General features: G+C 42.9%; 1 protein-coding gene across 1 annotated transcript; it reads left to right on the top strand.

Moving 5' to 3' along the window:
* The first annotated feature begins 273 nt into the window (after nt 1–273).
* On the top strand, nt 274–9,590 carry LOC308338524 (uncharacterized protein). Its single transcript, XM_080796698.1, has 2 exons — nt 274–348; nt 6,540–9,590. The coding sequence occupies exon 2, from the start codon at nt 6,554–6,556 to the stop codon at nt 7,991–7,993; it is 1,440 nt and encodes a 479-aa protein (XP_080652824.1). The 5' UTR covers nt 274–348; nt 6,540–6,553; the 3' UTR covers nt 7,994–9,590.
* The last annotated feature ends 3,843 nt before the right edge of the window (nt 9,591–13,433 follow it).

Raw genomic sequence — 13,433 nt, 5'->3', positions numbered from 1 at the left:
GAGGGCAGCGAGGCACACACTTGCAAGGGATGTGGTCAAATTGGGCAAGGCCCGTAGAGCTCTGGAGCCTGACAGGGCACTGGATTGACGAGTGGAAGGCAGGCGCCCGGGGCACGAGGGTCGGGGGGAGTGCTGGGGACCAGCCAGGCGCTCAGAGGCTGGCGGGTATTGCACGGGCGCCAGGGAGAAGCCGAGACGCTGGCCCTCCCGGCTTCCTAGAGAGGCTGCCGAGGACCCGGGCGGCGGCGCGCGTGCGCGCCCCGGGCTGACGGAGAGACGGGCGCGGGGCGACAGGCTGTGGCCCGGTGGTGTGGTCGCAGGACGAGCTGGCGGGGGCCTGGGGAGTCGGTGAGCTGCCGGGCGGGGCGCTGGGGCGTCGGGGCCCGCTGGCTGGTGCAGGGTTCGGGAGGGCGGCGGGGGTGTTTGGCCCCTCCCGGTCTGAGCGTAAGGGGGCGGGAGCCGGCTGAGGTCGGGCCTGGAGGCTGCGCCCGGGGCGGGTGGTTTAGCCGGGAAGCCGGTGCCCGCCTCCGGGAGGCGCGTATCTGGAAGTGCTTTGCAGCCCGGGGCAGAGAGTTGGGAGTAATGGCTTCTGCGCTTTATCCTTCCTCCCAATTACGCGAACAAAGCTACTCATTATGGACAATTAGGTGACGCGGGTGAGTGCCAGAAAAGTAAGAGTAACCGCTGTCCGCGAATAGTTTCGTCTGGATGCTTCCTGACAGTTTAAATTTGTTCATAATTATGCAAATTCATATACGTAAATATATGTTTGTTTATTTATTACGAAATTGGATCATAATTGGATCATACCGTTGCTTTTAAAAAACTTCTTTTAGTATTCTTGTGATATAGTAATGCTGTGATAAGATATGCATATTATTTACCGTAGGCTACAATTAAATTTACCATTTTAACCATTTTAAAGTGTGGCATCATTCAGTGGCATTAAGCACAGTCATACTCTTGCCTCTTGAAAATTCCGGCGGAATGCATTTGTTCACTTGGTGGTCAGAATTGGTGCCAGCATTATGGCATCACTAAGACATATTTCTGACTGTGATGGATAGAAAACATTTTGTTTGCAGTTTATTTTCCTTAGCACACATTGCATTAAGCTGTGTTACATAAAGCGCAACAAGTGACGTTTGTGAAGAAAAATAGCAGTCTTGTTTATTGGGGTGATTGTCTCTTTTCAGAATGAAAAGTGAAGTGTCCGAGAGGGAAGTTTTTATTTTTGTAATATAGGTTTTTTTTACAGATTTTATTTTAATAAAGGGGAATTTTTAAACAGAAGGTACAGCTCTAACTTAAAACTACTGTACTGTCTCTGACTTGCATAGGCCTCCGAAATCAGAGAATGGTCTCCTTCTAGGTTGAAAGTGGTGGCCAGGAAAGAACACCATCCTGTTTCAAACTGTAGTTCAAGAGTAAAAATTTGCAGGGAAATGTCAGCAAGTGGTTTTAGTTGTAATTTAAGGAATGCATTTCAGAGGACTTGGCGTCTGTTTGCACGTGTGTGTATCTCTGGGTGTACTTAGAGTCTGGTGAATAAGGGTGCTGTTACGTGTCATGTTAATGCTGGAGAAAGGCAGACAAATTTTGATTAAAAACCGTAATCCTTCCTGTAGGTCATAATGATCAGAATGTTTTCCTTCCCAGATCTTAAAACTTTTAGCCTCCTTTCTTGTTTTATTGAACTGCATTGCTCTGGACACTGTTCACATACCTGTTAACGTATCTACACTTCATTGGCTGTCTTCCTGTGAGCTCTGGAAGGCCGTATTATTATTATTATTATTATTATTTTTTTGTATCATTCACCACAGAGACCTTAGTGCCTGGGGCATAGTAGTTGCTCAATAGATATTGTTAAGTTAATAAAAGAATGACTGTAAATTGGAGACAAGAATGACAGTATTTGGGGGGCGCCTGGGTGGCTCAGTGGGTTAAAGCCTCTGCCTTCGGCTCAGGTCATGATCCCAGGGTCCTGGGATCGAGCCCCACATTGGGCTCTCTGCTCCGTGGAGAGCCTGCTTCCTCCTCTCTCTCCCTGCCTGCCTCTCTTGCCTACTTGTAATCTGTCTGTCAAATAAATAAATAAAATCTTTAAAAAAAAAAAAAAGAATGACAGTATTTGGTATCTTTGATTGCCAAGTTAATTTTTAAGCTAAGAAAAAAGTAAATCAGAGAAAAACAGTAACACACTTCCTCAATTCAAAAAACTTTTTTCTTTTGAGTAATTGTAGATTTACAGGGGGTTGCAGAAATTGTAGGTTTTGCTTATAATCTTCGCTCAGTTTGCCTAAAGTTAACATCTTGCATAACCACAGAACAGCCATCAAACTTAAGAAATTCACAGTGGCGCAGTACTGTTAATTAAACTGCTGACTTTAATATTCAGAGGTCATCAGCTTCTCACTAGTGACCTTTTTCTGTTCCAGGATCCAGTCTAGAATCCCTCGTTGCATTTAGTAGTCATGTCTCCAAGTTTTCCTTTAGTATGTGACGGTCTCTCCATCTTTCCCTGTTCTTCGTGACCTCGATGCTTTTGAAGTATGTTGTGCTGGTATCTTTAGAATGCTCCTCACTTTGGTTTTGTCAGACATTTTCTCCTGCTTTGATTAGGATGGTGTCGATACGTCTTACTACTGTTGATATTAATTTTGATCTAGTGGTGTCTGCCACGGGTCACCACTGTAAAGATACTGTCTTTCCCTTTGTAACTGGCGATTATTTGGGAGAAGATACTTTGTGACCTTGCATAACAACATCCTGTTTCTCCTTAAGTTTCACCTACTAATTGGCCTTCCTGGTGGATCTTATTAGTGTAATGGTCTAAAGGTGACTTTCATTTCTGTTATTCCCCCTGCGGTTATTAATTGGAATACTTTCTGAGGACGAGTTGTGCCTCATTTCCCTTTGTTTTATTTATTCAGTTAGTTATATTAGTGTGTGATGTTGGGTATGTATTCTTTGAGCTCTGATGCAGTGCTGATATTATTTTGTTACTTGAATTATTCTAGCCTTGGCCATTGGGAGCTCTTTGCAGTTGGCTCCTGTTTCCCCTTGAAGTGCCCACATCCATTTTGGTGTCTTTCCCTGACTTTCTGGCACCACAGAATGCTTGTGTTGTATCTTTCCCTCCCCAGCCCTGAAGACCACCACTTCTCCAGGGAGCCCTAATTCCATTTACTGGAGAATGGTATGGAGAAACTAAGTTTGGGACGCTAGGTTTGAGTTCATTTCTTAATTGATGGATTTGTTTAACATAACATTCCAGTTATGTACTGGAAGCAGTTTTTCTTGTTTCCTTACCAGTGTATAAAATAAAGCATATGTACCCTTACACTGGTAGGAAAAACACAAGAGTAAGAGACTGCTTAATGAGGATTTTAAAAGAAAACAAAATCACATTGTGTATGAGTTGAAGAAGCAAAAGGATGAAAGGGAGGGAGTAAGGGTGGGAAGGAGGAAGGGAAGAAAGAACGAAAAAAGAAGAAGGAAAAAAAGAATGTCCCTGGAAAATGCCCCGATAATTGCTTGGGATTTTCCCTGTGCTTTACAAAGCCATCTTCACTGTGGGATTGAGACTGGGATTGAGGTATGAAGCTCTGGGATTAGAGGCCTGATCAACTCAGGTTTCCTCCTAGGTTTGGGATGAGTGAAGTTTTTCTTCTGTTCTCAAAAGCTAGTTGGGACAAGGAGAAACCCTGAGGCATTAGGATACCTGAATTTAACCTTGCAGGTTCAGCTCACTGGCCTCCCATGTCCTTACTGTGCTCTGGGTCTTTCATCCAGAGTCCAAAAGGCCCTGGGGTCTTCTCCGTGTTCAAGGTTGTAGAAGCTGGCCTAACCCTTTCTTTGGTTGAAGGCCTGGAATCCTTTGCCAAATTCCTTGCGTTGGCCCTCAGTTTCCTGTCTGTCAGTCTTCTCATCACCGCTGTCCAGATACTTCACTGACCTCTTCAGACATTTCTATAACAGCTGCTTCAGAAAAGGTCTGCTTGGAGGCTTAGTTTTGGTGCTTATTGTGCTGTGGGTCTCCATTTCCTGAGATAGGTCATGCCGTTTATATTTCCTGGTGGATGGATTTCTTCAAAATATTTGTCTCTGGACTTGAGTTCATTGTCTTTAGCCTGAATGCCAGGTTTCTGGTCGCCTGAGCAGTTTTCTAGTTCTTTCATACTTCAGTTTGCTTCCTCTGGAATTGGGTCCTGCCTACTGAGTTCATGGATTCTGTCTGGCCCTGGACTTGTCCTCTTAGATGTGTCATCCCAGCTTCTCTGCCTCCCTCACCCCTATACCCACCAGGGTCCTACCTGGGCTCTTGGTACCCTGATGTTTCTGCCCTTCAGGCTGGGAATATCCCTGAACAGTAGAAACTTATCATTCCAGGAATCTGCAGCATACCAGTTCCTGTCTGTGCACTATACTGAGAGGAAGTGGAAAGGTCCAGCTCTCAGTCAGAGAGCTGTGTACTGGAGCATCATGCTGGAAAACTATTGCAGCATGACCTCATTGGTTAATTATTCTGTTTGCTAGTAATACAGTCTGCATTCTTTTCTTTACATTTTCTTTCCTCTATTCTGTTTTTTCCCAGCTTTTTTTATCATGAAAAGTTGCAAAGATGAGATAAGGTAGAGAGAATACTGTAATGAACCTCTATGTGTCCATCACTCAGCCCTAAGTTATCAACATTGTCTTTACTCCATTATTAATTGACCTAGGGTGGTTTGGTTAGAATTTGTAGTTGTAAGGAATAGGGGGCCACTCATGTTATTATAAGTACTGAGCTGTGTTACTTAAATAAGGCCGAAGGAGTGGAAACCCTGATCAGACCTACCACTTGGACTGTCCTTTGGGAAACAGGACCCTCAGCAACAACAGCAAATAATTTTTATGCCAGGGAATGTAAGGCAGTTGCTCCCTGCATATCTGTTTTGTCTTCCCATTTTCTTCACTCTGAATCTCTTGTCCCCTCATAGCTACTTCTTTATTAGATTTCCCATTCCCACATACTTTCTGCATGCTATGGCCCCTAATGGCTTGGCTTCTCTCCATGCCTCATTTCAGTTCAGAGTGCCTTCTTGTTTTAGTTCTCTTTATTTTGCCCTATTTCCAGCTCAGATTTTACTTAGAGAGGGCCTCCAAGGGTGGTTCAGCCATTAAGTATCATCTCTGTTTGGGCAGAACTTTGCCCCTGGCCACAACAGAGGCTGAAGTGTAACATACAGAGAAGCTACACTTGGGCATGGTGCCCTGGTCTAGTCAGTTGTGGTCTGAGATGTATTGAGACCAGTTACATTGCTGCCTCATTTTCCCCTTCAGGAAAGACTGAGGCAGGACAGCTTCCTGGAAAGGAGTGTTTTCAGGGCAGGTTCTCTGGCTGGCAAGTCTAGGACAGTAGCCAACTCTGGAGAGGGTGGGTGGGCTTAGGAGTCCAGGAGCCAGATGGCTATAACTTTCCATATGCTAAAATGCCATGATGGCTTGTGGCCCTGGTTAAAAGGAAGTAACAGTTTTGTGTTCAGACATGACTGATTGCTTGCTACTTCTACCTTTTCCAAATTCGAAAGGAAATATTCAACTATGTAGTTTCCTGTGCTTCCAGATTATCAAGATACCAAAGACGTATTTTGATTCATATTTCAAATTATCAATCGTTTCTTAATTTTTGTAGAAATGTAGTACTTATCTTACTGACTTCTGCCGGTCTAGTGCATCAGAGACTAGGGGAATCCCCATTTTAGAGCTTTGCTGTCCCTTCCATAATACTTTTCCCCCAGCATTTCTGAACCTGTGAATTCTCTGAATCTTGTCACTGTCCTCACATGTAAGACTCACTTTTTTGGTACATTTTTTCCTAATTATGTTTGCCCATACTGTTTCTTATATTTGATTTGAGGTATTTGCCCCTCCTTTCTCTCCCCACTATCTTTTTTTTTTAAGATTTTATTTATTCATTTAAAAGAGATCATAGAGAGGCAGAGAGAGAGAGGAAGGGAAACAGGCTCCTTGCTGAGCAGAGAGCCTGACACGGGACTCGATCCTAGGACCCTGAGATCATGACGTGAGCCGAAGGCAGAGGCTTTAACCCACTGAGCCACCCAGGCGCCCCTCTCTCCCCACTGTCTTTACTGGGAACCACAGAACCATACAGTGTCATGATTGGAAAGACGTTAGAGTTCATCATTTTACTAAGAGATTTCTGTTAAGATCACACCACCTTTACAGTCTGCTCTTTTGCCTTCCAGCTGCTCTTTTTGATTGGACAAATAAGTGGGGCAATTAAGAGCTGTCAGGACAGATCTCTGTCCTGATAGCTCTTCTTCCACCCTCTCCCACTGACCTTCTTTCCCCTCTTTGTCTTTCTGTCCATGAAGAAAAGTTTGAGCTATTTCCCATCTTTCTCTTGTTCTTAATATTTCATCTCTTAATGTATCCCCTAACATGAAGGTTTTCTCAGGTCCACAGACTCTTGATTCTGTTTCATGAGGAGGAAAAGAAATTAATAAAAGTATTCTTCTTTCTTTTGGCAGCAGGTGAGACTAGAATGTGGCATTCAGAGTTGCCTGCAGAGCAGGAAGTTTCTAAAGGACCCGTGTCATCTGATGGGACATCTGGAGGCCTCTGTGGAGTAGTTTCTGGGGAGCCAGAGGCAGGAGCTGCCTGTGAAGGTACTTTAGAAAAGCTGGAAGGGCAACCCTCAGAGGAAAAAGGGAGTAGACTGGAAAATGAGCTCTTCAAAATAACACACGAGGATGAAGATGAGTCCACAAAGGATGGATGTGATGAATATAATGAACTTGGGAAACATCCAGATCTGTCCTCTAGTGCTGTAGAATGTCAAGGAGTTCTGAAGGGACAGAAATTTTATCAGTGTGATGAATGTGGTAAAGCTTTCAATTGGAGTTCACACCTCATTGGACATCAGAGAATCCATACTGGAGAGAAACCCTACGAGTGTAATGAATGTGGTAAGACCTTCAGGCAGACCTCTCAACTCATAGTTCATCTCAGAACCCACACAGGGGAAAAGCCCTATGAGTGCAATGAGTGTGGAAAGACTTACCGACACAGCTCCCATCTTATTCAACACCAGAGACTCCATAACGGTGAGAAACCATATAAGTGTAATGAATGTGGAAAAGCTTTCAATGAGAGTTCCAAACTTTTTGACCACCAGAGAACCCATACTGGGGAGAAACCTTATGAATGCAATGACTGTGGGGCTGCCTTTAGTCGAAGTAAAAATCTCATCCGACATCAGGTACTTCACACTGGTAAAAAACCTTACAAGTGTAGTGAGTGTGGGAAAGCTTTCTGTTCTAATAGAAATCTTGTTGATCATCAGAGGATCCATACTGGGGAGAAGCCTTACGAGTGTAATCAATGTGGCAAGGCTTTCAGTCGGAGTAAATGTCTTATTCGACATCAGAGCCTCCACACTGGACAAAAACCATATAAATGTACTGAGTGTGGGAAAGCCTTCAGTCAGATCTCTCAACTTGTTGACCATGAGCGAATTCATACTGGAGAAAAACCTTTCGAATGTAATGAGTGTGGTAAGGCATTCAGTCTCAGTAAATGTCTTATTCGACATCAGAGACTTCACACAGGTGAAAAGCCCTATAAATGTAACGAGTGTGGAAAATCCTTCAATCAGAACTCATACCTCATTATACACCAGAGAATTCACACTGGTGAGAAGCCTTATGAATGTAATGAGTGTGGGAAAGTCTTCAGTCATAATTCTAGCCTTATGGTTCATCAGAGAACCCATACAGGGGAGAAACCCTATAAATGTAGTGATTGTGGGAAAGCTTTTAGTGACAGCTCACAGCTCACTGTGCACCAGAGAGTTCACACAGGAGAGAAGCCCTATGAATGTATTGAGTGTGGGAAAGCCTTCAGTCAGCGTTCCACTTTTAATCACCACCAGAGAACTCACACTGGAGAGAAGCATTCAGCTCTGGCTCGCTCAGTTTGTTAAGAAAGGTTCCCCAAGACAGAGCAAGATATTTTGAGTTCATTTTTCTTTGTAAGAAAGATACCCTGCTCTCTTGGAGTCACTAATCAACAAGGTCCATTCCCTGCATTCTTTCTGCTGGGTCATGAAGGTGGAAGAGTCACAGGGCCATCCTTCCCAACTATGAGGGAAGTAAGGACTACACATTTCTTGTACTTGTAGGTTCCCTCCCTACCTTTTTCCCTCCCTCCCTTCCTACCTTCTCTCTCTTTTTTGTTTAAAAATGTATCTCTGGTTTTAGTTAGGAATCCCATAATCAAATTGTGTGCTTTTCAAGGACAGTAATTAAATGCTTCCTTTCTTTCTAGATAATTCATTTGCATAAAGTCATTCTCCAATGTTCTGATTCTTTTCTATCTTGGATGTGGCCTTTTAAAAAATTATATTACAGTCTAGATCCTCATCACTTGTATTTCCTATCTAGAAAACCTTTTCTTCTTCCTGTGTGCTATTCTTTCTCTCTCAGACCCTTTAAGATCCAGCTCATCTCAGAAAGACTTTCTTCTTGAGATGCTTTTTCCTTCCTCCTAAATGTCTGTTGATTTGACTTCAGTGCTTCAAATTAGTCTGTGCTACAATTTGAAGTTGTTATTAAATTGCATTCGGAATAATTGTCAAGGCATAGGTATATACTTTCATACCAACTTAATGTAGGCTCTTCGAGGTTAGGTATTGAGGTTAGGTATTTATTTTATCATATAGATAATTTTCATATGCTAGTTTAGTAATTTTTTAAAACTCACCTTTCCAATTCAACCATTCTTAAACTGGGCATGTACTTCCCTTCTACCACTGGACCTAAGACTTTCAAAGATGGATATCATAGGATACCACAGACAAAGGTGTCATTCATATCTTCTGCAGATACCTCTGGGAGTTTTAGTGCTGTTACCTCAATCTCAAAGAACTAACAATTTATGCTTGAGCATGCCTCTATGCATGCATGTCTGTGTGTGTTTGTCTAGGTTTTGGAGTCAGCAGTTATCCCACTGACATGTACTTTTCCCTGCTTTCTGTGATTTGTACTCAGAGTGACTCTGATTTCCTTACTCTGTAGTTCAGTCTGCCGGTAACTGCCATCTAATGTCAAGGTGAGAGGAGTACATTTAATTATTGTAATAATCTTCTGGGCCATCAGGAGGTCTTTTCAGAGTCCTATAGTCATATGAGACATTAGCTTGAACACCTATCCCTTCCACCATTGCAGGAGTGCCCCAGTGTTGGGGAGCTTTGCCTCTGGTGTCTTCCCCGTTTCTTTTAGCAGGATAGTAGGATTGACAGTGTGGCAGAGGAGGAGGTTAGAGGGGCAGTGTCAGATTATGTAACCTGGAGAGGAGAGATTATTGTGAGCTCTGATTTGTATCTGAGACAATGGAGAAGAAAAGGAAGAGAATTGAGGCTAAAGAAAATAAGAATAGATGTGATTTGGAGGGAGGCATCTCAGAAAAGATTAGGAAGAATGTTATTGGGGAGATCTGTAAAAACTACTGAATGAAGCATATAGCTAGAAATTAGCCATTTTGAAATAAGTGTTTTAAATTAAATTTCTGTTTTCAGATGTATTTTTGCTGTTTGTTTCCATTTTCCTTTACAAATTCTGCAGATAGGACTTTCTTAAAAGTGTTTTATCTTGGGAGCACCCAGATTCTGAGAAAGAGCCCATATTAGCATATCCCCATTCCTCCACTGTGACTTGCACATTGCTAGTCATGTCTTCAGTAGAACCCTCTGCCTGTTGTATGCTGTAACTTTACCTTCTGTTTGTTGTTTGCTCATCCACTTACCACTCTTGAGTTTGGATGGGGAGAGCCAGCACTATTCATAAGCATATTACCTCTCACCACCAGTCTGGTGTACATGTTCAGCAGGAATGAATGTCCTTACTTCCTTGAAAAGTACTCCGGCTCTTGCATGGAGGAAAATGGGCTATATATGAAAGCCACCTCAATTTCTATTGGTTATTGCTAGTATTTTTTTTTAAGATTTTATTTATTTATTTGACAGAGATCACAAGTAGGCAGATAGGCAGGCAGAGAGAGGAGGAAGCAGGCTCCCCCTGAGCAGAGAGCCCGATGTGGGGCTCGATCCCAGGACCCTGAGATCATGACCTGAGCCGAAGGCAGAGGCTCAACCCACTGAGCCACGCAGGTGCCCCTATTGCTAGTATTTTTTAAAAGTATTTGAATTTTAAAAATTTTATCTGGATCCAGTTGCCATGCTAAATTATTTTTAGTTGTAATAGTTTTTTAGTTTCATTTCCTAGCTTTTCTAAGTATACAATAAATAAGGGCTAATATTCTTTTCATTTCCAGTCTGTGTGTCACTTAAGTTGTGTGTTAGCAAAACTATTTAAAAAAATTTTTTTTGGATAGTGAACAAATTTTTTTGCATCCTAAAAATCAAGTTTATTGAGTCATGAAATATGTGGCAACTGCATCTATTTAAAGTATATGGTTGAATGAGTTTTGATAGATAACGCCATGCAGGAAACCATCTCCACAATCAAAATACAGAACATTACATCATCCCTAAAAGAGTCCTCTTGTAACAGATTCCTGCTCTGGTCCCAGTCCCAGGCAACTACTGATCTACTTTTTGTCACTGTAGATCTGTTTGCATTTTCTAGAATTTTATAAAAATGGGTATATATCTCTCTCATTAATGAAAGCTGGGGAATGTCTCTGGCATGTGCTAGGGTTCCCCACCTGGGCTTCTTTGTGAAGCCCTGAGTAAGTGGGTATGACGAGCCACTAGGAGATTGTAGGCTGTTGGAATCCTTGAGAAGAGTTTGTTAAGAAGGGTCTGGACAGTACTGTCTCCTTAAGGTAGAAAAAACTAGGAAATTGAAGTAAATCTGGGAAGACGGGGATATCAAGTAATGATAACTGAGTCATATCTATCTGTCTGCATAATTTCTGAAACATAAAGAGACAAAGTTGTAACTAGGCAATCAGTCACACGATGTTGATACAGGAACCAGGGAGCTTGGGAACGTGGCAGAGTAAGAGGACCCTGAACTCACCACATTTTCAACTAGATACTATTCACATCCAAGTCAATAAACTAGAGTGAACTGAAGGTTAATGGAACAAACTCCACAACTAAATATAGAGAAGAAGCTGCATCTGAAAGAATGGTCAGAAAGGTGGAGGGAGACTACCTGCAGGAGGGAAGGAACTGTACAAACAAAGAGGGCAGAGAAATGGGCCCTTGTGCCAGGGAACTCACATGGGAAAGACTAACCCCATAGCATTTGGCTTTAAAAACCAGAAGGGCTGAATAATGTGTTCGTAAAACCAGTGAGACTTGAAATGAGGGGCTTTGGAGGTAAGCTGACTATACACGGGGCAAGCTGGGAGGCTAAGTAATAGCTGGGTTGTTGCCCTTAAAGAGACAGCAGCTTGTGCAGGGAGGAACATAAAAGCAATTTACACAACACAGTGGCAAACAGAAGAAGATCTGTTCATACTGACTTCAGAGTGTTTGGGGAACTATGAAAACAACCTGGCAGGTGTCATTTTCCTCCACTACCCCCAGTATAAACACAGGGACAGCTGGAGGAGGTAGGATGGCATAGACACTTGCTACTTAACCTGATAACAGTGTGCTATGCCCAAGTTCTCCTGAGGGCTCACCTACTCCAAGCCTGCTAGGCTTGATCATGGACTCGGCAAATTTTGTTAAAGCCATATGGGCACCCAGCTGTATGCCTCCAAGTCATCCTCGTGTATTTCACCCAGCTGCATTCCCCCAGCCACAATCACATGCTGTGCCTGTGTGACTGTTTTTGTGCCCCCACATGCCATTCCACACCACACCCAGTTGCATACCCCAGCTGTAATTGTGTGTCCCTAGTTGCAGTTGCACACCTTGCACAGCCACCAGATACACAGCTTCTGCCCAGCCCAACCACTGCATCAGGGGCAACCACCACAGCACAGCCAGCTGTACATCCCTAGCCATAGCAGCACTTCAGGGGATCCTGCAAAAGACTAGTGGCGCACTGCGAGTTTTGCTAACACTATTGCCTTCCCACCCCACCCCACCCCCCCGGATTTCCCTGGCGGGCATAGATCTCACTCCCAATCAGAGCTGGCCTGCCTGGATTCCACTAATACCACAAAGAGCAAGCACAGCCCACAGCAGGCAGAGTCAGTGCAGATGAATGGACTGAAAGGAAAAGAGACAGACACAACAGCAGGGTGTAAGCAATACATATAGAATACTCTGCTGAAGTGCCAGGTACTGGTGAACAGGGGACACTGCACTACAGGATACTCCTGGAACTCTTCTTCATAAAGTCACTACTTTTGAGGAGCAGAAGGCTTTTCTATCCTGCTGTTCATTGCATCAAGTGTGTTTCTCATTGCATTTATTGTGCTTTTCATCTTGACTTTCTTAACACAGAGAAACAGACAAAATGAGGAGAGAGGGAAATTTATCCCAAATGAATGACTAAGACAAGGCCACAACCAGAGATCTAGGCAAAACAGTTATAAGTAACATGCCTAATAGAGAATTTAAAGCAATGATCATAAGGATACTCGCTAGACTTGAGAAAAGAGTGGAAGACATGAGTGAGGCCATTAAGACAGGAATAACAATATAGTCAACATGAAGAGCACAATAAATGAAATGAGAAACACACTTGATAGAATGAACAGCAGGATAGAAGAATCAGAGGAACAAATTAGTGACCTGGAAGACAGAGTAATGGAAAATTATCAAGCTGAACAAAAGAAAGAATTATGCAAAACAAGAATGGACTTAGGGAACTCAGTGATTCCATGAAACATAATAATATTTGTACTATAGGAGACCTGGAAGAAGAAAGAGATAGGGGGCAGAAAATTGACTTGAAGTAATAGCTGAAAAATTTCCTAATCTGTGGAAGGTGGCACAGAAAACCCCTAAAAGAATTAACAGAAGCAGACCAACACCGAGACATATTTAATTAGCTTTGCAAAATATAGTGATAAAAAATGTTAAAAGTAGCAAGATGAAGGAAGTCATAGCTGATGAGGGAAAACTCATAAGGCTAGCAAGAGATTTTTCAACAAACTTCCAAGGCAGAAGAGAATGGCATGATATATGCAAAGTGCCTAATGAGAAAAATCTGCAGCCAAGATACTCTATCCAGCGAGGTTATCATTCAGAGTAGAAGGAAAGATAGAGTTTCCCAGACAAACAAACACTAAAGGTGTTCGTGACCACTAAACCACCTCTGCAAGAATCAGTAAAAGGGACTCTTTGGAAAGGAGAGACCAGGGGGCGGGTTAAGATGGCAGAGGAGTAGGGCAACCCTAACTTATCTCCTCCCTTGAACACAGCTAAATAAATATCAAATCATTCTGGACACGCAGGAAATTGATCTGTGGACTGAGAGAACAAATCTGCACCTCTG

The sequence above is a fragment of the Martes martes genome (genome assembly GCF_963455335.1).
Source record: "Martes martes genome assembly, chromosome: 1".
Taxonomy (NCBI): domain Eukaryota; kingdom Metazoa; phylum Chordata; class Mammalia; order Carnivora; family Mustelidae; genus Martes; species Martes martes.
Note: the sequence above shows the minus strand (reverse complement) of the source record. Positions and strands in the feature narration are given on the sequence as shown.